The 24,952-nt window shown below is 35.8% G+C and overlaps 1 protein-coding gene across 7 annotated transcripts in view; it reads left to right on the forward strand.

Annotated features, from left to right (window-relative positions):
* CROT (carnitine O-octanoyltransferase) overlaps positions 1 to 24,952 on the forward strand; it is a 40,976-nt gene that overhangs the window by 10,816 nt on the left and 5,208 nt on the right. For all 7 annotated transcript variants that reach the window (XM_012643520.1, XM_012643516.1, XM_012643519.1 and 4 more), the window contains 7 exons: positions 2,580 to 2,688; positions 11,463 to 11,556; positions 11,672 to 11,797; positions 13,541 to 13,642; positions 17,819 to 17,902; positions 17,983 to 18,090; positions 18,311 to 18,441. In XM_012643520.1, the coding sequence (XP_012498974.1) occupies positions 2,580 to 2,688; positions 11,463 to 11,556; positions 11,672 to 11,797; positions 13,541 to 13,642; positions 17,819 to 17,902; positions 17,983 to 18,090; positions 18,311 to 18,441 (754 nt within the window). The remainder of the gene's footprint in view (positions 1 to 2,579; positions 2,689 to 11,462; positions 11,557 to 11,671; positions 11,798 to 13,540; positions 13,643 to 17,818; positions 17,903 to 17,982; positions 18,091 to 18,310; positions 18,442 to 24,952) is intronic.

The following is a 24,952-nucleotide window of genomic DNA, read 5'->3' on the forward strand; positions in this document are numbered from 1 at the left end:
AAATAAAAATAAAAAAATTAGCTAGGTATGGCAGCATGTGCCTATAGTCCTAGCTACTGAGAAGGCTGAGGCAGGAGGATCACTTGAACCCAGGTGTTCAAGGTTACAGTGAGCTCTGATCACGCTACTGCACTCCAGCCTGGGTGACAGAGCAAGACCCTGTCTCTGTAAGAAAAAAAAAAATTTTTTTTTTAAATTTATAGCCAATCATGTTCACAGTGTGAGAGACATGATTTTACGTTCATGTAGAACTCAATGCTACTTTATAAACCTCTTTAGATGCTTGAGATATTTAATGCTTTCAAGCCAACACACATTTACCTTGATGTGAGTAAAAGAATTAAAGGGATTAGAGAAACTGGGTTATATTCATGGCAAAAAGTTTAATGCCCAAATATGAATGGAAAAGATGAACAGTGATGTCTTTTATCCCTGTTTACCTCATTTTGCCCCAAAATTTCAGGCTTCCCACACCATCCCTTGACATCTAGAGTTAGGGATTTGTGCATATTCTCATTTAATCCAGGCTCCCCACCGCTCCGACCCACCCTTACCACTTCTCCAACCCCTTCTGCTGTACTTTCTGGAGCTCGTGATCAGCAAAATCCATTATATTCTCAACTTTTTCTGTGAAAGGTACTATTACTGAAACTCGATTATTCTTCAAGCTCGCTAGTTCCCCTGTAACTGTCTCACGGGGTATTTTCTTTTTCCTTTGTATGGCACTACACGGCTTGTGGGAGGTGTTGGTATCCTCTTTATTCCCCTTTGCCCTTTTCCATTTTCCCTTCTTCCTTAACAATTGAGCTTTTTTTGGGGGGGCGGCGGGGAGGGTGGAAAGACAATCAGATTATATCACTGCTACTTGTCGTTGTTGCAGTGACTTTCCTCCTGATCATTCCCCTCATCCGTTGCCTTAGCACTGGTCTCACTGTCGTTCTTTCCATTACCAACTCAGTCACATTCTTGATAACTTTAGCTTCAATTGTAGATGATTCATGGCCTCTCGTCTTCAATTTCTAGCTCTAGGAAACTACATCCTCGGTACTCCAACTCCGCTACTCCTTTGGCCACGATTTACAGCTCAGTGATGCTATCGCTCTTCACAGGTCCATTCCTCCTTCCCCCACCCCCAGTCTTCACTTCTTTCTGTGGTTCTTCACTGTAATCATTCCTTTGTATGCACATTTAAATCTTTGCCTGCCCACCCCCCAATAATAATCTGGTAAAACCTTAACATTGTTTAAAATTTAATCTCTTTCCTCTACATATCAAAGATACCTATCCTAGCAATTTACTTGGCCAGAGAAAACCACAAAACCTCACTTACTGATGTCAGTTAAATCTCAAGTGGACCCACAGCACTATTTTATATGTCCTTAGCTTATTCTTTTACTCCCAGAGAAGACTATTTCATGCTTTTCTCCCTCCTTATTCTCAGCTAACAAACTCTTTTCTTATTCTCAACAAATATAAGTAATCTTTTCATCACAAAATTTACCAGCCTATCTGTGGTAGGCAGAATAATGGCCCCCTAAAGGTGTTCACTTTCTAATCCCTAGAACTGTGAATATGTTAGGTTACGTGGCAAAGGGGAATTAAGGTTGCTAATCAGTTGACCTTGAGATGGTGACATTATCCTGGATTATTCCCATGGGCCCAAAGTATATAATCGCAAGGGCTCTTGTTAGTGGAAGAGGGAGGCAAAAGACAACCAAAGAGATGGCAGCATGAGAAAGTTGTCATGTTTCCTTGATGGCTTTTAAGATGGAGGAATGGGTTCCTAAGCCAAGGAATGTGGGCAGCCTCTAAAAGCTGGAAAAAGGAAGGAAACATATTCTCTCCTAGAGCCTCTAGGAGGAACACAGCCCTGCTGACACCTTCATTTTAGCCCAATAAGACACATTTCAGACTTCTTGCCCTCAGACCTGTAAGATAATAAATTTGTGTTGTTTTAAGCCACTAAGTTAGTGGTAATTTGTTATAGCAGCCATAGAAAACATACTTATTAAAAGTATGCCCTTCCTACTATCCCCTTGCAATATATTATTGCACATTCATATACTTTTCCTTCCCTTTTTAAAATTAAAGGAACTGTTAGGACTTCTAAGGACTACTCTGTGTAGTAGTCTGAATCCCATTTCCTCTTGCCTCGTCAAGGACCTTGCTTCTGCATTATCTTCTCTGCTGCCGATCAGCTTTTTTCTCTTTACTGGATCATTCCAATCTACAGTATCTCTAATCTTAAAAAAAATCACCTCTTACCTCTAAGTGTCACACTCAGTCAAAGCTAGAAAGCCTCGCAGTAGTTTGAGATTAAATGATTCTCAGGGTGTGCAGATATTTGAAACTCTAATGGATTTCTAGATGTCTCACAGTGGACAAGTTTCAAGAGTATGTGTTTATATCATAGTAACTGAAATTCCATTAGTTTAAGTTGTTTTTGTTCATGTGATATATTTGATGAATATATGATAAAATTTTGAAGGAATGATTATTTTTTCTGTTGGATGTTTGCAGTTTTACTCCTGTTTATCTTTGGGAGATTTGAGTCTTGTTTTTTTTGTTTCTTTTTCCAGAGAGTGAAGGGTGTTCCCCAAATCACATTGCAGTGCTGTGTCGAGGCCGAGTTTTCGTCTTTGATGTAATACATGAAGGATGTTTGATGACCCCACCAGAGCTTCTCAGGTTTTCACACTACTTTTTCAGTCTCATTAGGTCTTAGGCTTTTGCTTGAGTTAAAATGTAAATGCTTAGGATTGCCTTTCTATAAGGTGACAATAAGCTGAAAAATAAGAATTTTATACATGCTTATTTTAAAAAATATATTTGTATGTTATTATGTTATTTTTAATTTAAATTAATTTTTAATTTTACTAGGTATATCTGAATATGTTCTACTTGGAGAAAAGGAAAACATTACAGTTATTGCCAATTCCATGCCCTCCCCAGAATTGTTAGTAATTTGGTGTGTTCCACATTTCCAGATCTTTTGCAGTGAATTTACATGCACATATAGCTTAAAAAATATATGTACATTTTTCATATATAGTATGTACTCTTATATGTATGTGTACATATGGTATTTATTATTTTGAATATATATGTTTTTAAAGTATATTATGGAAAATTCAAAATGTACAAGGAATTATGTAATGAAGCGCCCCTATGTACCCATCCTCTAGCTTCTACAGTTATCAACTACTAGCTTCAGCAGTTACTAACTCATAGTCAGTGTTATTTCAGCTATACTTCTTGTGCCCCTCCCCTGACTCCCCCATGGATATTTTGAGGCAAATCTCATACATAATACCCTTTCACTGTAAATATTTTAGTATGTATAATATCTCTAAAATATTAGGACTCTTAAAAAATATACAGTACCATTATCATATCTAAAGACTTCTAAGACATTAATAATTCTTATACAATCAATTGTTCTGATTTCCTAGATTATTTTATAATTATCAAGTTGTGTATATCTATTTATAACTTAAATTATTTTTATTAAATATTGAAAACATATACAAAAAAGAGTGCACATGGAAGTGCATAGCTAAATACATAACCACCATCCCGGTCAAAAAATAAAACATTTCTACTTTTCCAGAAGGTCCCCTCTCATGCCTCTTCTGTGCTTTCACTCCTTCCCAAGGGTAGTCATTTCAGTTGTTTACAGTTTTTATTATGAAAAAAAGGTGCAGTGAAAATCCATGTACAAGTCTTTTAGTGCACATGTGCATGCGTTTCTATCTGGATTATACCCAAGAGAGGATTTGCTGGGTTATAAGGCATGCGTATGGTCGACTTCAGTAGATACTGCCAGTTTTCCAAAGTAGTTGTACTAATAAGTGCCTCCACTAGTGTATGAGTGTTGTAGGGGTTTTGTATACATTCTGAGTAGGAGCTCTTTCTTGGTAGTGTGTGTTTCTGTGCACAGAATCGGAGATGTTTCTAATTGTCCTTTCATTCTATTAAAGACATCTGCTTGATGAACAGAAGTTTTTAATTTGAATGTAGTCCAGTTTAGTGATCTTTTACCTTATGGATTGTACTTTTTGTGTTCTGTTTTAAAAAATTTTCCCTAACCCAGTGCCAAGAAGATATTTTCTTATGTTCTAGAATTTTGTTTTGCCTTTCACATTTATAGTCTGTCTAAAATTGATTTTTGTGTGTGGCACAAGGTATGGCTAGTTGTACATTAAAAAAGTGGTGGTATTTTAGGGGTTTTTTTCTTTCTTCCTTTTTTTTTTGAGACAGGGTCTTGCTCTGTTGCCCAACTAGAGTACAGTTGCATCATCATAGCTCACTGCAGCCTCCAACTCCTAGGCTTCAGCGATCCTCCACCTCAGCCTCCCAAGTAGCTGAGACTATAGGTGCATACCCCTACGCCTGCCTAATTTTTTTATTTTTTGTTGAGACGGGGTCTCGCTATTGCCCAGGTTGGTCTTGAATTCCTGGGCTCAAACAATCCTTCTGCCTTGACCTCCCAAAGTGCTAGAATTATAGGTGTGAGCCACTGTGCCAGGCCTATTTTAGGTATTTTTCTAAACTTTTCTTTTAATCAACAATAAGATGGATATTTTCATATGGTGCAGGTACATCTACCTTATTCTTTTTAACTTATAGAGTTCCATCAAATGGACATTCTGTAGTTTATTTGGTCATTTTCTCTATCAGTACACATTGAAGTTATTTCCATTTATTGCTGTAACAAATAATGAACATTGTCAAACACACCTCTGTGTATTTGGAGAAAATATCTGTGGCTTGCTATTGGAAGTGAAATTTCTGTGTCATCAGGTATATACATTTAAAATTTTTAAGAGTCAAATTGTCATCCAAAGTGGCATTATTTTTTCTGCCAGTATCATATAATGACACCCACTTCCCCATATTTTTGCTGGCGTGGTGTTATTAAACTTAAAACATATCTGGTGAACTGACAGTTGAAAAATGGTTTACATTATATAAATTTGCATATCCCTCATTACTAGTGAGGTTGAGCATTTTTATATATGTTTATAGGCCATTTGTATTTTCTGTGAGTTGCTTTTGCATATTTTTCTATTGGCTATTTTATGTTTTTCTTATTGATTTATAGCACTTGTTTACATGGTCTCTACACTAATCCTTTATTGAAAACATTTTCCTCTAGTTAAATTAAAAAAAAATTTGGAAATTGTACATTGTTAATTTTGATGTAGGCAAATTTATCTTTTCTTTTAAATCTTTTCCTATTGTCTTAGATAATATTCGTATCTTTCAGCTGTATTTTAAAATTTGTTTTAAAATTTACATGTAATTATTAGATCAGGCTTATTAATTGGATTACTCAAGGCTACTCTTCCAGAAATTGAATACATGTGCTGCATAGGCTAAATTCAGCCCATGACCTGTTTTGCTTGGATAATAGAATTTGAAACATTATTTAAAAATCAGGAGAATTCACATAAAAATCGGTGAACCTGTGAAATCTGTGAAAAATCTCTTTAAAAAAATAAATCAAAAGTTCTAACAACACCAGCCTGCATTCTGGGATGACAACAACGGTCTGGATCTGGGGAGTCTAAAAGTTGTCCATTTCAGACTACATGTTCTTCTTTCGGCTTGCCACCAGACCAGCACTTGCTACATTGAGGCCACATATTAACTCCTCTTATTATTGCAGTTACACTGGTTTATTTTTATAATTGCTTAGTTTTAATAGAAAAATATTAATATTTCTCTATTTCCTTGTCTCTTTCAAAAGAGGGGTAACAGTAACTTCCATTGTGAACATGGTATTGGTAGGCTTCTTTTCCCATCTGTTTCTTTCCTCTTATATTTTTATCTTCCATTTTGCTTCTTAAAGATTTCTCAAATGCTTTCCATCTTCCCCACCTCCATTGTCTTTGTTCAACTTTTCATTACCTCTCTGCTTCAACTGTTAAACTCCATAATGGTTTTCTTATCTCCACACATCCTCCACATTGTCATCAGTCTTATGGCTTTGAAATTCAGATATAAATGTATCTTATAATTCTTAGATGGTTCCTTGTAATCTAGGATAAAGTCCAAATTCCTTAGCAGTAGTCTATATTTGACCCTTGCCTATCACTTCAGCTTCTTTGTGCATCCTATACTTCTACCCCATTGCTCTGCTAGCAGTCCTGGTCAGATTATCTCCTGATTTCTGCACATACTCATGCTTTCTATTTGGAGTGCCCTCTCCTGCCCTATCCACCCGGTGAATTCTTACTCATGCTTTATGTCTCTGTTCACATGTTAACTACAAGGTCAACTATTTCCTAATTTCCTTTTCCCTTTCCTCAGCCCAAACTCCAATGAGTTAGCCTCCTTTAGGGTTTTTGTATACCTTGTATCCCATTGTACTTCTCTCTGTTATATTGATTATAATGTTGTATTGAAATCATTTATTTCTATTTTCACATGCAGCTGGAGCTCTTATGAGATTAGTTACCAGGTCTTTTATTTTTTAATTCCTCATTGCTTAATATAGTGCTTAGCACCACAGTAGGATTTCACTCTGTGTGTGTGTGTGTATGTATGTGTTTGTATTTAAAATATACAAGTGTGTGTATATGAATTAGGTGATCAGGCCAGACCTGTGCAGTATGAATTTTTCTCTACAAACATAAGATACATATTAGAAGATAGATTGGTTAGATTCTGAACCTTAGTGAATTGGAGTCTCAAAAGAGATGTATTAAAAGCTACTGCCGTAATTCAGTTAAGAAGTAAGAGGTTGGTGTTTTAGAAGAAGAGACAAATGCACGAAATGTTTTGGAGATAAAAATAATAATAATTGGTGGCTGGATTTAGAAAGAAAGGAAGGAATTAAATATGACTGAGGTTTTTCAACTTGCATGGGTAGGCTGATAGTACTATAACAGGAGGAGGCAACAGGAGAGGTAGAACCATTTCAATTCTTTTTTTCTTGTTTTTAGTCACAGCTTTATTGATATATGATTCACATACTGTACCATTTACCCATTTATTTATTTTTATTTACTTATTTGTGGAGATGGAGTTTCACTATGTTGCCCATGCTGGTCTCAAACTCCTGGCATCAAGCAATCATTTTGCCTTGGCCTCCCAAAATGTTGGGATTACAGGAATAAGCAACCATGCCTGGCCATCCATTTATCCACTGAAAATGTACAATTCAGTGTATTTTTTAGTATTTTCAAAGAATTGTGCAATCATCACCATAATCAATTTTAGAACATTTTTGTCACCTTCAAAAGTAACCCTGTACCCATAAACAGTCACTCCCCATTGTTCCCCAGTTCTCTTCCCTACTCATTAGTAGTCACTTCACACATCTCCCAAACATTCTTATTCCACCAGCCCTAGGCAACCACCAGTCTACTTTCATCTCTATAAATTTGCCTGTTCTGTACATTTTATATAAGTGGAATCTTACAACATGTGGCCATTTGTGTCTGGCTTCTTTTACTTAGCATAATTTTTCAAGGTTCAGCCATGGTTTAGCATGTGTGGGTATTTTATTTTTTTTATGGCTGAATAATATTCTATTGTATGGATATACCACATTTTATTTAACTATTCATCAGTTGATGGACATTTGGGTTGCTTCCACTTTTTGTCTATTATGAATAGTGCTGCCATGTACATTGTGTATATGTTTTCGTATGGACATATGTTTCTATTTCTCTTGGGTGTATTTTAGGAGTGGAATTGCTGGGTGCTATGGTAACTCTGTGTAACCATTTGAGAAACTACCAGACTTATTTTCCAAAATAGCTACACAATTTTACATTCCCATCAGCAGTGTAGTGTATGAGGGTTCCAGTTTCTCCACATCTTCACCAGCACGTATTGTTCACCTTTTTGATTATAGCCACCCTAGTAAGGGTGAAGTGGGATCTCATTGTGGTTTATATTTGAAAACGATGTTAAATATTTTTTATGTGCCTTTTGGCCATATGTGTATATCTTCCTTGGAGAAATGTCTAATCAAATACTTTGCCCATTTTTTTAATTGAGTTGTCTTTATATTATTGTGTTATAAGCTCTTTATATATTCTAGATAGAAGTCCCTTATCAGATATGTAATTTGCAAATTATATCTCCCATTCTGGGGTTGTCTTTTCACTTTATTGATGGCCTCTTTTGAAGTACAAAAGTTTTTATTTTGACAAAGTATAGTTTTATCAATTTTATTCCGTGGTTACATGTGTTTTTGGTGTCCTATCTAAAAAAACATTGCCTAATCCAGGGATGTGATGATTTATACTTTTGTTTTCTTCTAAGACCCTTCTTAAAAAAAAATTTTTGAGAAGGGGGAAGATAATTTTTAAAAGTACACTTAGTTTGAAATGTTGGCAGAAATTGAGGTAGAGCTATCCAACAAACATTTGGAACTTTGGTAACAGAGATTTAGAGAGAAAATGGGGTGAAGTTAGACATTTGGTTGCCTCTTACATAAAGGTAATAATTAAGGACTATGGCATTTCAGACAGGAGTCTCCATCCTCCTCATTTGCCGGCAAATTAATAAACTCCTCTTTTCGTCTCTTCAAACCACTTGTCCTCTTTCTTCTGATGCAGCCTCAAAGGCAAGTGCTGAGCTTTCAGTAACAGATTTGGTGTCCTTGGGTAGGCCCATTGGCACCCTGCGACTGCTGGAAGAGGCAGGGAACAGCTCTGGGTCAAGCCATGGGCAGGAATGTTGCCTTTTTGGGTAAGAAAGAAAGGGATTCTCCCAGCAGTTGCTGGGGCTTGTTTAGATCTAGGGAAGTCCCGTCTCTTTCTCCCTGAATGGATGCAGCCCCAGCCAACCTGAATTGAGTTGAGGGAAAGGAAACAGATTTGGGAAATGTCCAGATGCCATGGCCATTTGTTTGTTTGGTAAGTTCCCTGGGGTGCACCCCAAGACCCTGATTTCACCCATTTGGGAGGTTTTCACATCTTCCTGTGGGTTATTTGTTTGTTTGGAGCTATGCCGTTTGGGGGGTGAAATTGTGAGGTTGAATGGAACTAGGGAACTTGGTTTGAATTTGGAGCTCATTTGTAGTTCCCAGGGAATGGGGGAACCAAACCACCATTTAGGGAGGGTCTTGAACCTTCCAGCCCTATAGTAAGGCATTTTGGGGTGGCATCTGAACCCTTTAGATTCCCATTTGTTTGATAGTCTTTGACATTTTGTGTTGGGGATTCCCTGTATTGTCTGTGTTTGTTTGTTTGTAAAGTTTTGTAGCAACATAAGAAAGTTCCATCTGAAAGTCCCTTGGGAAAAATTTTGGCTAAATGGTCAACTTATAGCTATGAACTTATGTCTAAAGAGAATGGTTTTATTCTAATCCAGTGTATGTGCTGGAGCATGAGGAAAAGTGGCTATTATATGAAACCTTGAATTGTACTGTCTTGTAACTGGAATTATTCGTCAAAGGTCAGGTAAATGGGACAAGATCCCATATGTGTTGGGTTGTTGGGTAGGAAATGTCCAATTTATTGGAGGTCATACATTTCACGTTCAATAACCTAATATGATCTTAAAGATCTGGAATAAAGTTAATGGTACAAGAAAAAAAAGTGATAATTAAAGCTATTAAAGAAATGGATGAGATTTGCAAGGGAGAAACTTGTAAGAGGAGTTCAGGGAGGCCAGTGAAAGAAATTTGGGGAAAGACACATTGGCAGTGAAGGAGAACAAATAGTCAATGAAAAAGACTGAGTGGTCAGTGAGGTAGGGAGATCACAATGGAACAGTGCAAAAAAGTCAAGGTAGAAGATAATTTTAAGAAGATTTATACCCGGATGTCAAACATTATGAGGAAAATAAGATTGAGCTAAAGCTACCAGGTTTTTTCTTTTACGTGATGTTACTGGTGACTTTCAGAAAAGCAGTTTCAAGATAATCACTGGAGGACAAAACCAGATCATAGTAAATTAAAGAGTGAGTGGGAAGTAACGAAGGCAGAAACTAGATTGTGTGCAGACATCAAGTGTAGAATATTTTAAAAGATGTACAATTCTGTAATGCAGATATTTTTAATACAAATCTTTGTGTTTTGAAATATAAAAAATTGAATGTATAGCCGAAAAACAGGTGCATAGATAACCAAGTTAAAGGAAAAGAAGGATTATGCTAGTTACCATATCTGTTCCTCTTACTGAAGATTTGGACATTATGTGACCTTTTACTATCAGACTTAAAATGTCATTTCAGGTTTAACACATTTTCCCTTGTAATTTCTCCCCAACAATGACCACCTTGTAAAATGAGTATGAAAATGACCATTTCAGGGAGCAGGGAGAAGGTTCATAGTCAAAACTGGTGCTTGGAGATGGTAAGGAAAGGATAGCAACAAGAAGCATGTGGAGAAAAACAGGTAGATTTTATTTAGAAATTCAGAATTTGTGCTAGTTACTATGCCCACCAAGTAGCCAAAAACTGCAGAGGCTTTATTTGTAACTGGAGCAAAATCAGTAGTTAGCAAAGACAAGTAAGTAGGAAGAGAGGCAAGGCAAGTTGTTCCCACCACAGATGCAGATTGGTGAAGAAACCCTCATCTGCTCCACAGGACACCATTAATTTGCAAATAAAAGGGGGGGATTTTGCAGCAAGGAAATTTCTTCGTCAGTGTTATAATTAACAAATAGGGTGAAATTATGCAAATTGATAGCTGTGTTTTTCCAAGTTTGAATGAGGAAACCACAAATAAGGGATGGCTTACTAGTGGTGTTTTTTGACCATTTGTTAAGCTACCTTAGTTTGCTTTCTAAGGAATCTTTGGAAGCTTTTAAATTGAAGTAATTTCTTAGCATGTGTCATGAATAAGTGGGATAAAACTAAAGCTCTGTGGATTTTTGACTGATGAAAATTTATTTCTTTATGAAAGAACCCTTCTATTTAGCTGCTGTATGTATAAAGAGACATGAAACTCTCAGACTGGGAGGATAGAATAATATGGGAGGCAATAGTTTATCCTCAGCTAATAGAGTCTATAATGGTTAGAAGTTAAAAAAAAAAAAAGGCACATGTGAAAACATTTAATACATGGTATTTCTGTTTTTTGGGTAAAACATATTAATTGGGTATACAGAAAGTCCTCTCATTAAGTATATATACACATAGTTTTTAGTTAGATATGATGTACATAATATTTGTGAGATCTATTACCAGGATATTTTTCAAGTTCTCCATTGTAAAGGGTATTTACTTGGAATCTGGAAGTGCATGTACATTTTCAAAGAATAAATAAATATCAGCCAAACTCAAATTTATTTACTTAAGTTATTGTCAGATATACTTTTTGTGTTAATAAAACACATAATCACTTTTCTAAAAAAAGATGTGCTGTAGGAAATATAGTGCTGTTGAGCTCATAATTGGTTTCTTTGGGTGTATATCAAAACATTTAAATGCTGATCAGTGTTAGCTCCTATCTGCCTGTGCACTCTTTGAATCCTCTTTCTTTAATCTTCCATAAGACAGTTGACATACATCTACAAGAAGTGCCATAGTGAACCTGATGGACCTGGGATAGCAGCATTGACTAGCGAGGAGCGAACTCGGTGGGCTAAGGTTATGATTTACACTTTTCTTAATGAATCTTTTCTCTAACAAACTCTTTTTCAGATTTTTCTGGATATATTGTGTTTAAATTATAACATGTAATCATTATCTTCTTGCCCTTTAGGCACGAGAGTATCTGATTGGTCTTGATCCAGAGAACTTCATTTCATTAGAAAAAATTCAGAGCAGCTTACTGGTATATTCCATAGAGGATGGCAGTCCACATGTAACACCAGAAGATTATTCTGAGGTACTCAACTATCTTGTTCTGTTTTTTGTTTTGTTTTTTTTTTTTTTTTTTTTTGAGACAGAGTCTCACTCTTTTGCCCGGGCTAGAGTGAGTGCCGTGGCATCAGCCTAGCTCACAGCAACCTCAAACTCCTGGGCTCAAGCGATACTACTGCCTCAGCCTCCCGAGCAGCTGGGACTACAGGCATGCGCCACCATGCCCAGCTAATTTTTTGTATATATTTTTAGTTGTCCGATTAATTTCTTTCTATTTTTAGTAGAGACGGGGTGTCTCTCTTGCTCAGGCTGGTCTCGAACTCCTGAGCTCAAACAATTCGCCCGCCTCGGCCTCCCAGAGTGCTAGGATTACAGGCGTGAGCCACCGCGCCCGGCCTTGTTCTGTTTTTTTTCTCATAAATTTTTCTGGAGGACTTTTACATGTAATGAACATGAGATTTTTTTTTTCTTTTTTATATTCAGGCTCTTAAAACTTTTACTTATGGAAATATACATGCACCAAATTGAACCTTATACGTAAATAGTGCTTTGTAAATCCTTGCCACATTGTTTAAGATTGTTTAGATATATTTTTTCCTTTGTTTGAAGAAATACAACCATTGTTTGCATATCCCACGTCAGAGTTTCTCAACCTTTTCATTGATGGCCCACAGAGAAAATTTGTACAGAACCCTGGGTTAAATGAACTTTTCTTGCCAAAGGCGACATGAGAATCTATGTATAACCCACACTAGTGTATCTTGACACCTTAGTTGAGAGGGTCTGCCCTATGAATTATATCACCCTAGTAAGTAATTTATTATATCATTTGATTTTTATCAAACACACTGACTTCAGTGAGTTTAAGGGTAAATGTGGCCTTACTTTGTGTTACCCCCAGCCCCCAGAGTGATATTTCCTTTCCTGGGAAATTAAAAAAAGGTAGTAGTTGTATTAGTAGAAGTCTCATAGTCTTTTAGAAACACTTAAATTGTTTTATAACGTATTCATCAATATTAAATCAGAAAAAATTATTCAGGATAATTTTTTTCAAGAATCGAAAAGCCTTGTAACTAGAAAACAACTTTTTTTTTTTTTTTTGGAAGAGAATTACCAGACTTCTTAAGGAAGAACATGTTTTAATGCAGTGTTGTTCAAACTGTTTTGACCATAATCTGTAGTTACAAGTATATTTAGATTGCAGCCCACTATATATACACACATGTGCATGCATGTATACACATATATATGTTTCACAAAACAGTAATTACTTTTACTATCTGTGATGTACTCTGATATTACTCTTCTATTTTTATTCTAATTTTTTGGTAAAGAACATTGATATGATACACTAATTAATTTTATGACTCACTAATGGGCCAAAACTTATAGTTTGAAAAACAAGAATAGTGGGATATGAATTCTTAAAATATTCTCTTCCTAACTAGACTTTAATGTACTTATCAAGATCTCTTATATTATTCAAGTTACAAAAGTTTTGTTCTTTCATTTGTATGTTTTCTAAACATTCATGAATATTATACCAGCATTCTCTTTTTTATTAATAGTAGGAGTTTCTTGAGATTTTGAGAAACAGCTAAAGTCAGGGCCAGAAATACTATCTCTTGAATATAACTATATTATCATTTTATTAAATTTGGTTCACCTGAAGAAGAAAGATCATATGATATATATGTGTTTACGATGTAAATACTTACAAACCAATGTTAAAAATCCTTTTAATTTGGAAAAATTAAATTTATTTTAGATAACTGCAATGGCCCTTATTGGAGATCCAACAGTACGCTGGGGTGACAAATCCTATAACTTGATTTCATTTTCTAATGGAGTATTTGGTAGTAGTTGTGATGTAAGTAAACTATTCAAGTTTTTCTTTCCTTTTACTCTTTTAGGTTAATTTAATGCCAATAAACCACAAATAGTTACACTGTGCTGTAGTGTAATATAAGTAAACACTAGTTTCATGGCCTTATAGTAAAAAACTTGAGTTATGAATTCTCAGTAGAAGTAGAATATAAGTTATTTTCTTCTATAGTAAGGGCAACAGTTCGGTGTGTACTATATCTGCAAAATGGAATTTCCATGTAATATTTATATAGTATAAACTCTTAAAACCCACTGTTACCTACTTGCTGAGAATACCTATTTTAAAAGATATCATATGGCATTGCATGTAAGTCCTGTGCACAGGGAAATGTACATGGATATATTTCTAGATTTCAAGGTTTATGTAGTAACTATTTTCTTAAAATGTCACTTGATCTTTGGAACTATGGATATTAAAATGTTTGGCAATTACTATCATTTTTGACCCTCCTCATAAAAAATAAAAAACAACTTTTCTTGTTTCTCTTCTGTTTTCCTCCCATGGTCATCTTTACTAGCTACATCTTGTAACTTTCTTGTAGGCCTTCAGGAGGTCTAGGAACCAAGAACACTTTAAAACAAAAGTTCAGTAGTTATATTAATCAGTATTCAGTTTTAGGTGATTGTAACCTAAATCAAACTGGCGTAAACTTAATAAGATACTTGTTGGCATAGGGTTATAGCTAAATTTGGGTGAGGCTGACTTCCATTGTCTAAATGCTTTCATTAGCAATCTCCCTGTCCCCAGTTTTTGATATTACTTTCCTCTATTTGGCTTCACTTTTAGATTGCCTGCCCAATGTGATTGTTGTACCTACAATCAGTCTCATGTCTTCATAGCTTAGTGACTGCCATGGAAATAGCCAGCTTCTTTTTCTAATGGTTCCAGCAAAAGGCCTGGGAATAATGCTTGGCCTGTGTGAATCATGTGCCCATCGGGGAACCTAGTGGGTAGAATCAGTCTCATTCAGACCACTACAGAGTGGTGTGGTGGTTGCCTAAAGAACAACAAAGTAGCTGTTATTTCAGAAGGTGGATTGGTTGATGAGCAGGTGCTAAAACTAAATGTCTATTATAGTAGCTCATCAGAACTACAGTGAAAGGTTACCATGAGTCATTTTGAAGATTTGTATTTTTTACTCTTCCTTTGAGTCCACTATTGACAAAATATTTGTTAATTTTCTAGTTTTCTTCTTTCCAGCTCCTTATTTGATTCTCTTTGACCTTCCTTAGTCTAATTTATATCTTTCCTATTCCATGTAAACTGTCCTTTGTAAGGTACTTAACTGCCTCCTGTCTTCTTCCCTCGATTTCTCTGTGACCTGTCAGCTGCAGACAGTTACTCTCTTTTTTTTATTTATTTAAAAATGTTTTTAGAGACAGGGTCTTGCACTTTCACCCAGGCTGGAGTGCAGTGGCCATATCACAGCTGCAGGAAGCCCTCCTGTGGCCTCAGGAAAGGCTGTACACAGTGTTCACCACAGCCGGTTGGCTGGAGGTCAAATCAGCCCAGTGATTTCTTGTACCTTGGGGCTACACTTGACTCCTTGCTCTGTCCCTGCTCACCAGGTGACCAGGCAGTGACTGCATCTCACAAGAGGATATAATAGTAGCCCCTCTCAGAGGATCTGGGAGGCTTAAGAGAAATGTGTGCAAAAAAGTACTAACTAACCAAAAGCATCATACAGGTGTCTGTTGTTAATCAGAAGAATGTCCCAGTCATAGCAAGAAAATCCCAAATGAGCTTTCTGTCTTCTGCTGCTGAGCCTTTATGGAAGCACATTCTGGCAGCTAATGAAGAGAAAAAAGACTAAAAATGCAGAAAACTGCAGTGAGAGGAAAATATATAAGTGGATTATCTAACTTAAAATATCTAATTGTTAAAAAAAGATCAACCCATAAAGTAGTTAATTATGCTGGTTTTGAGATAGTGTTTAAAAGTTAAATCTGTTGATCTTTGAATACATTCAGTCTTCCACTCTACTTATGATGTTATTGCTGGTTGAATTTCAACATCAAAAGAATGAAACAAAAAATTCCCCCATTCATATGCATATGAATTACATCTAACAAATTTAGCTGAGATAGTTCTAATCTTATAAACTACCATAGTGGGGAGATTTCAAAAGCAGTTTTTACAAAGGACATTTAATTTGGGTTCATAGAAACATTACACACACTCACACATTCACGTGTGTTTAGTTGTTACCCAGTACATCTTAGCCAATGAACTGCCTCTCACAATTAAAAAATGAACCTGTAAAAATTCATACATATCCATGATGGGATTACAGTCAGGCAGACATCATGTTTCCAGGTCTTGGTTTCCATATGAATCCAAAAGATTGAGCAGAAAGGCAGAGTTTTCCCCAACACACTGCATGATTCACTTTATATATACTCTGGATTACTCTGGAGACAAGACAACATCTCTTGAATGGGTCTGCCTTCATAGCAGATCTGATATACTACAGTAAAGAATAGAAACTTGTTCACCAGTCCCTTCTGCTTGAGGATGCAGTACACTTCAGTGGAAGTCTGAGGTCCGTGGAGCTTCTGCCAGTTCAGCATGTCCTTCTTTAATTCTTCAATGGTTTTTCCCAATTCTGGCAAATGCCTTGCACACCCTGCAGTTCTGCCCTCCATAGCAGGTGGTGATCAGATCGGCCACCCCACAGCTCTTTAGGACTGTAGGAAGGTGGCTGTGGACATCTGGCCCTTGCAGAAGATCCTGGCGAAAGCAATCATTTGCAAATGAATTTTTTACCATTGCACAGCTAGAAGTGGTGGGGTTTGGATTCAGAACCAAAGCCTACATTCTTAAACACTATGTCACACATGCTGCCTCCTTATTAGTGGAATAAAAATGAAAGGTAAAAATTATTTGAACAAATAAAGCATGAGGAAAGCATTGGAGTTTTTCAGATTTCCTAACTTTTTAAAGAAATTGATTATTAGCTTTCTATCAGGGGATAGGTGGATAGAATTATAAGTTAAAGAAACTTACATCCTTCATTCTTGCTATTTCTTACTGGTTCCAGTAGAATAGTTAGAAGTCGATACTATTGTCTCAAATGAAACAATGTATGTGATAATATCTGAACATTCTTCGTAAAATTACTACACAGTCGTGAGATGTGGTTAGAAAATGGATTCGTAGTGACCTTTGAGTCTTGTTATATGTGCTGCTTTCGCATCTTGTACTGACCTCTCTCAAGAGCCTTCCCTGATGATGTAGCCGCTACACAATTGGTAACAATAAACTGTGCTCATAGGCTTCATGGGGCCATGATTTAGGGCAGCAGAGCTATAGTGTTGGGGTTACATTTAAAATATACCGAGTTACTCCTCTGAAATTGGGCCCATATCTCAAGCCTTTCCTTCTTTCCCTCCAAGACTTGCAGTGGTAATACATTCAGTTCATGAATGATAATTGTGTGTAATGTAAAGTAGTAGTTGTAAGAGAAGGAACCAACTGATGTAACTGTTGTCAAAGGAACATGGGGAAAATAAGGGCAAAAAAGTTGTCCTCCAAAATAAATGATGGGAAAATTCACTAACTGCAATTCCTTTCTCCAAATATAGCTGCCGAATCTGTGACATCCCTATAATATCCAGCCCGTCTTTCTCACATTTCTTAAACAGTGAGAATTATTTATGCCATATCTGGACACTCTTGTGGAGATACACACACAAAATAGTTATGCCTTCTAACTGTCCCCTAGTAGCCTATGTCTTTATCTGAAGAAGTTTGTGCCCATCCTAAATGCCTTCAGATAGGCTCCCATCCCCATCTGCTTTCCCCTCCAGTTCTTAAAATTCCTGAACATCCTAGCATTGCATACATACACCTGCTTTGACTTGTAGTAAAAATAGCAATTTCTCTAGATTGTTCATGTTTGCTTTACAGACCCACAATGACCCCAAGAGCCTCAGTTAGATGCTTCCAACTGTAAACATTTGTTCTTTTTTCAAAATATAAAACAGCAGTTACACTATATACTGTAGGATATCCTTTATCTTTATCAGTAGGAGGTGAGTAATTTGAGGGTTCTATACTGTACTATCTGTTAAGAGTGGAAGCAAAATGAAGATAAAATACTGGATCAGGTTTTAAGTTGACATAAAGTATTCAAAATCCTGTGTGTTTTCATTTTAGCATGCTCCTTTCGATGCAATGGTTTTGGTGAATGTCAGCTATTATGTGGACGAGAACATTTTGAAGAATGAAGGAAGATGGAAGGTATATTAGAACAAATGCTTCATCTTTTTTCCCTTAAGATTTTTATAGATAAAATATTTTTAAGTCTTTCCTGTTTTCAGGGTTCAGAAAAAGTACAGGACATACCACTTCCAGAGGAGCTTGTTTTCACTGTGGATGAGAAAGTATTAAATGACATCGACCAAGCTAAAGCCCAGTATCTCAAAGAGGTAGATTTTTCACTTTTCTCTTAAATAGTAATGCTTTCTCTTTTAACAAAATTTATAAAAATTTGTCATTCAAACATGTCAGCATAAAACATTTTAAAATTATAGCTTTAATGCCTTTAATTCTTTATGTCTGATGATTAATGCAGATAATAATTTGGTTCTGTTTGGTGTATCCTTTTTAGTTGATTTTTCACTATTCCCATTTAATTCTCTTTGTTAGGCATCCGATCTACAAACTGTGGTATATGCTTTTACATCTTTTGGCAAAAAGCTTACCAAGAAGCATCAGCTTCACCCTGATACGTTTGTTCAGCTTGCACTTCAGCTGGCCTATTACAGACTTTATGGACGGTAAGGACCATTCATTTTCCATTTTCAGAATCTTGAAGTCCAAGGGTATATAGCTAGTCCATCCTAACTCCTCAGTGTCTTTGGTTACTTCTTTTCCAAATGCACTGTGTACTACTTTGTACTTCTGTCAAAAGTGTATTAGAGTTTTGATCCGTGACAGTTTCAGTTTTTCCTTGATATCTTATCACAGTATTCACTTGATATTTATGAAATGTCTGTTCTCTTCTATGAGAGGCTTTGTCATTCTTTGGCATTCAAATCACTTGGTTTTCTTGCAACCTCAGTTTTCTTATGAGTTCATGAAAAGTTATGATTTTGTAGATTGTCCAGCCTTTACTCATTTTTAGAATAGGAGAGACATTACATTGTGACTTTCTGATACATCCGAAGCAGAAGTGAAAGCCCTTCAATCTTGTTTTTTTTTAAATTGATATATAAATAATAATTGTAGGCCAGGCATGGTGGCTCATGCCTGTAATCCTAGCTCTCTGGGAGGCCGAGGCGGGCGGATTGTTTGAGCTCAGGAGTTCGAAAACAGCCTGAGCAAGAGTGAGACCCCGTCTCTACTAAAAATAGAAAGAAATTAATTGGACAACTAAAAATACATAGAAAAAAAATTATCTAGGCATGGTGGCGCATGCCTGTAGTCCCAGCTACTCGGGAGGCTGAGGCAGAAGGATTGCTTGAGCCCAGGAGTTTGAGGTTGCTGTGAGCTAGGATGACGCCACGGCACTCTAGCCCGGGCAACACAGTGAGACTCTGTCTCAAAAAAAAAAAAATATATAATAATTGTACATATTTATGGGATACATGTGATATTTTTAATGCATACATACAATGTGTAATGTTCAAATCAAGGTGATTGGGATATCAACTACCGCAATCATTTAACATTTCTTTATGTAGGGAATGTTCCAAATCTAGCTGTTTTGAAATATATAATAAATTGTTAACTATAGTCACCCTACTATGCTATCAAACACTAGAACTTATTCCTTCTATCTAACTGTAGTGTTATACCCACTAACCAATCTCTCTTCATTCTCCCCTTGCTCCCTACCTTGCCAACCTCTTAACCACCATTCTACCCTTCACCTCCATGAGATCAATTTTTTTAACTCTCACATGTAAGTGAGAACATGAGGTATTTGTCTTTATGTGCCTGGCTTATTTTACTTAATATATTGTCCTCCAGGCTCATCCATGTTGCTGAAAATGACAGGATTTCATTCTTTTTTTTATGGCTGCATAATGCATTTATCCATTCATCCATTTATGGACACTTAGGTTGATTCTATATCTGGGCTATTGTGAATAGTGCTACAATAAACATGTGGGTGTAGGTATCTCTTTGAAATACTGACTTCCTTTCTTTTGAATATATACTAAGCAGTGGGATTGCAGAATCATAAGGTATTTCTATTGTTGGTTTCTTAAGGAAACTCCATACTGTTTTCCATAATGGCTATACAGATGTATATTCCCACCAACAGTATACGAGAGTTCCCTTTTCTCTGCATCCTTGCCAGCATTTGTTTTTCGTCTTTTTGGTAATAGCCATTTTAACTGCAGTGAGATGATATGTCATTGTAGTTTTGATCATTAGTGATATTGAGCATTTATTCATTTATCTGTTGGCTATTTGTATGTCTTCTTTTGAAAAATACCTACTCAGATGATTTGCCCATTTTTTTAATTGGGTTATTGTCTTTTGCTATTAAATCGAGTTCCTTATATATTCTGATTACTAATCCCTGGTCAGATGTATAGTTTGCAAATATTGTCCCTTCATTCTGTTGATCATTTCTTTTGCTATACAGAAGATTGATATAATCCCATTTGTCTGTTTTTGCTTTTGTTGCCTATGCTTTTGATGTCACCCAAAAAGTCTTTGCCCAGACCAATGTCCTGAAGCATTTCCCTAATGTTTTCCTTCTATTAGTTTCATAGTTTCAGGTCTTACATTTAAGTCTTTAATCCATTTTGATTTGATTTTTATATATGGTGAGAGATAAGGATCTAGTTTTATTCTTTTGCATATGGACATCCAGTTTTCCCAGCATCAGTTATTTAAGAGACTCTTGTTTCCCCAGTGTGTATTCTTTGTGCCTTTGTCTGAAAAGAGTTGGCTGTAAGTATGTGTATTTATCTCTGAGCTCTCTATTCTGTTCCATTAGTCTATGTGTCTGTTTTTATGCCAGTACCATGCTGTTCTGGTTACTATAGCTTTGTAATATATTTTGAAATCCAGTAATGTGATGCCTCCAACTTTGTTCGTTTTGTTTCAGGATTTCTTTTGGCTATTCTGGGTCTTTTGTGGTTCCATGTGAGTTTTTAGATTGTTTATTGTATTTCTGTGAAGAATATCATTGGTGTTTTGATAGGGATTGTGTTGAATCTATAGATTGCTTTGGGTAGTATGGACATTTTAACAATAGGAATTCTTCTAGTCAATGACCATGGGATATCATTCCATTTTTTTTTTTTTTTTTTTTTTTTGCATTTTCTTCAACTTCTTTTATCAGTGTTTTATAGTTTTCCTTGTATGGATCTTTTACTACTTTGGTTAAATTAATTCCTAGGTAGTCTATTTTATTTGTAGCTATTGTAAATGGGATTGCCTTTTTTGATTTCTTTTTCAGCTAGTTTGCTGTTGGCATGTAGAAATGCTACTGATTTTTGCATGTTGATTTGTATACTGAAACTTTACTAAATTCATTTATCAGTTCTAACAGTTTTTGGTGGAGTCTTTAGGCTTTTTAAAATATAAGGTCATGTTATTTGTGAACAAGGACAATTTCACTTCTTCCTTTCCAATTTGGAGCCTCTTTCTTTCTCTTGCCTAATTGCTCTGGCTAGGACTTCCAGTACTATGTTGCATAAAAGTGGTAAAAGTGGGCGTCTTTGGCTTGATCCAGATCTGAGAGGAAAGGCTTTCAATTTTTTCACATTCAGTATGATGTTAGCTGTGGGTTTGTCTTATATGGCCATTAATGTCTTGAGATATAATTCCTTCTTTACCCAGTTTATTGAGATATTTTATCATGAAGGATGATGAATTTTATCACATGGTTTTCCAGAATCTGTTGAAGTGCTCATATGGTTTTTGTCCTTCATTTTGTTGATGTGATAAATTAAGCTTATTGATTTGCATATGTTAAACCATCTTTGTATCACTGGGATGAATCCAACTTGATTGTAGTGATCTTTTTAATATGTTGTTGAATTAAGTTTGCTAGTATTTTGTTGAGGATTTTTGCATCTGTGTTCATCAAAGATATTGGCCTGTAGTTTACTTTTTTGTTGTGTCCCCTTCTGTTTTTGGAATTAGGATAATGCTGGCCTCGTAGAATGAGTTTGGAAGTGTTCCCTCCTCTTCAATTTTTTGGAATAGTTTGAGTAGAGTTGGTATTAGTTCTTTAAATGTTTGGTAGAATTCAGCAGTGAAGGCATCAGGTCTTAAGCTTTTCTTTGATAAAGAGATATTTTATTGCTTTGATTTCATTGCTTGTTATTGGTTTGTTCAGGTTTTCTGTTTCTTTATGGTTCAATCTTAGTAGGTTGTATGTGTCTAGGAATTTATCAATTTCTTCTAGGTTTTCCATTTGTTGGCATATAGCTGTTATAATAGTCTCTGATGATCCTTTGTATTTCTGTGGTGTTGGTTGTAATGTCATCTTTCTTGTCTCTTAGTTATTTTGCTTATTTAGGCATTTTCCTTTTTTCTTATTCCAGCTAAAGGTTTGTAAATTTTGTTTATCTTTTCAAAAACCAACTTTTCCATTGTTGGTATTTTCTATTTTTTTTTCCTTGAGTCAAATTTTGTAGTTTGTATGTTTCTCAAAATATATCCATTTCATTTAGGTTATATAAATTTATTGGCATACAGTTTTTTACAATATTCTTTTATAATCCTTTTTATTTCTGTAAAGTCAGTATTAATGTCTCCTCTTTCATAACTGATTTTAGTAATTGGAGTCTTCTCTTTTTTTCCTTATTGTAGCCAAATATTTGCCAATTTTGTTGATCATTTCAAAAAACCAACTTTTTGTTTCATTGATTTTTCTCAATTTTACTACTATTTTGTTTATCCCCACTCCAATCTTTATCATTTTCTTCCTTCTGTTAGCTTTTGATTTAGTTTGAATTTCTTTTTTCTAGTTCCTTAATGTGGTCACTTAGCTTATTGCTTGAGATCTTTCTTCTTTTTTTCATGTAAGCATTTACAGCTATAAATTTTCTTCTGAATACTACTTTTGCTGCATCTCATACATTTGGGTATGTTGTATTTTTGTTTTTGTTCATCTCAAGGAATTTTCTAGTGTCCCTTCTGATTTCTTAGTTGACCAATTGGTTGTTTAAGAGTGTGTTATTTAATTTCTACATATTTGTGAATTTTCCAGTTTTTCTTTTAGTATTGATTTCTAGCTTCATTCCATTTTCATTGAAGAAGATACTTTGTATGATTTCAATCTTTTTAAATTTATTGACCTGTTTCGAGGCCTAATATATAATCTATCCTGAAGAATGTTTCATTTTCACTTGAGAAGAATTTGTATTCTATAGTAGTTGGGTGGCATGTTCTATATTTGTTGGGTCTAATTATTTATTGCTTTGTTCAAGTTCTCTATTTAATTATTGACCTTCTGTATAGATATCCTACCATTATTGAAAGTTGGATATTGAAGTTTCCAACTATTTTTGAAGATCTGTTTCTCCCTTCAATTCTGTCAATGCCCATAGAAGACAGCAAACTAAATTGATAAATGTGGGTGTTCTGACAGCACCACCAACCAGCCATTCCTCAGTCTCTTGCCCTCTACTCAGGCCTTCCTATTCCTTGAGACACAACAGTATTGAAATTAGTCCAAGTAATAATCCCTACAATCTGTTAGTCTTTTTTAAAAAAAGAGGTGAAATTAATTTTAATAATATATTTAATGCAATTGTCTTAGTTCATTTTCTGTTGCTATAAATGAGTGCCTGAGACTGGGTAATTTATAAATAAAGAAAAGAAATTTATTTCTTACAGTTCTGGAAGCTTGAAAGTCTAAGAGCATGGTATTAGCATCTGCTTGGCTTCTGATGAGGGCCGCCTTGCTGCTTCATAACATGGCAGGAGACATCATATGGTGAGAGGGCAAGAGCATTCCAGCTCAGATCTCTTCATCTTTTTATAAAGCTACCACTCCCACCATGGGGGTCATACCCTGATGACCTTGTCTAATCCTAATTATTTCCCAAAGGCCCCATCTCCAGATACCATCAACATATTAATTTAGGGATTAAGTTTCCAACATATGACATGTTCAAACAGTAGCACCAGCATATCAAAATATTACTTCAGTTTATAAACAATATAAAAATTAATGAGACATTTTCCCTTTTTTGCAATAAGTCTTCAAAATCCATTGTCCATTTTATACTTACAGTACACCTCAAATTGGACTAGCTACATTTCATATGCTAATATATATGGTTAATAACTATAGTACCAGACAGTACATTCATTGTCTTTAAAGGGCACGGTTGCCCCAGTTGAGATTTGGCAATGTCTGGAGACATGTTTTGTTGTCACAACTTGGGGAGACGGTGCTATTGGCATTTAGTGGGTGGAGACCAGGGATGTTGATAACCATCTTACAATGTGCAGGACAGTCTCCCAACAAAAAAATTTAGTCTAAAATGTCACTAGTGCCAAGGTCAAGAGACCTTGCTCCACATGATGTTATTTTCCTTCAAAGATTTTCTTTATCTTATGGTGGGCAATTAGAGTACTTTATCTTAATCCAGTCAGGGATTGTATTGGTTCTAGGCTGAATTTTAGAGTCTTTTAGACTGATCTATTTCTATTTGTCATAAAGTCCTAGGGTGTTTAACAGGCCCCTCTACTGTAACTCTTAATTTTTATCCTCTTAGAACCATGAAACAACTGATTGCTTCAGTTATCTTCTGAGCCTGTAAGCAACCACTTTCTCCTTGATCTCTCCCCTTGCAGCCTGCTCCATTTACAGGTCAGCAAATGCCTGAGGGAAGAGCAGCTCAGGCTGTCAGGCTCATATCTCTGGTCTTCCCTCTTTATCTGAGATCCTGGCCTCTCACATCCTGGTTGCCTTGTTAGCTCTAAGCTCTAACTTTGTTTCAACAGCATCATGAAATTACTTAAAGCCCTGTTCAATTTCTTTGCCTCTTAGCAGTAATTTTCTGTTCGGTTTCTCTGCCTTTCTGCTTACGTACAAAACGTCAGATTCCTTGAGGGGGGAAAAACAGCATTAAATGAGGTGCTTCACTTCAAAGAATTGCTCTTCTCACAGGATCTTGGCCCTTACGTCCTGAATGCCTTGACAATTCTTCAGAGCTTTCAAATAGATGGTTTTTTAATCTAGTTTTTCTTTTTTCTAACAGGACTGGCTTGCTACAAGCTAGCTCATCATAGCTGGCAGGCATTGGAAATTTCACATAACATTTTTTTTTAGACAGGCGGTATGTTTAGATTAGGTTCCAAATAAGT

This window comes from Propithecus coquereli, unplaced genomic scaffold (assembly GCF_000956105.1).
Source record: "Propithecus coquereli isolate 6110/MARCELLA unplaced genomic scaffold, Pcoq_1.0 Scaffold199, whole genome shotgun sequence".
Classification (NCBI taxonomy): domain Eukaryota; kingdom Metazoa; phylum Chordata; class Mammalia; order Primates; family Indriidae; genus Propithecus; species Propithecus coquereli.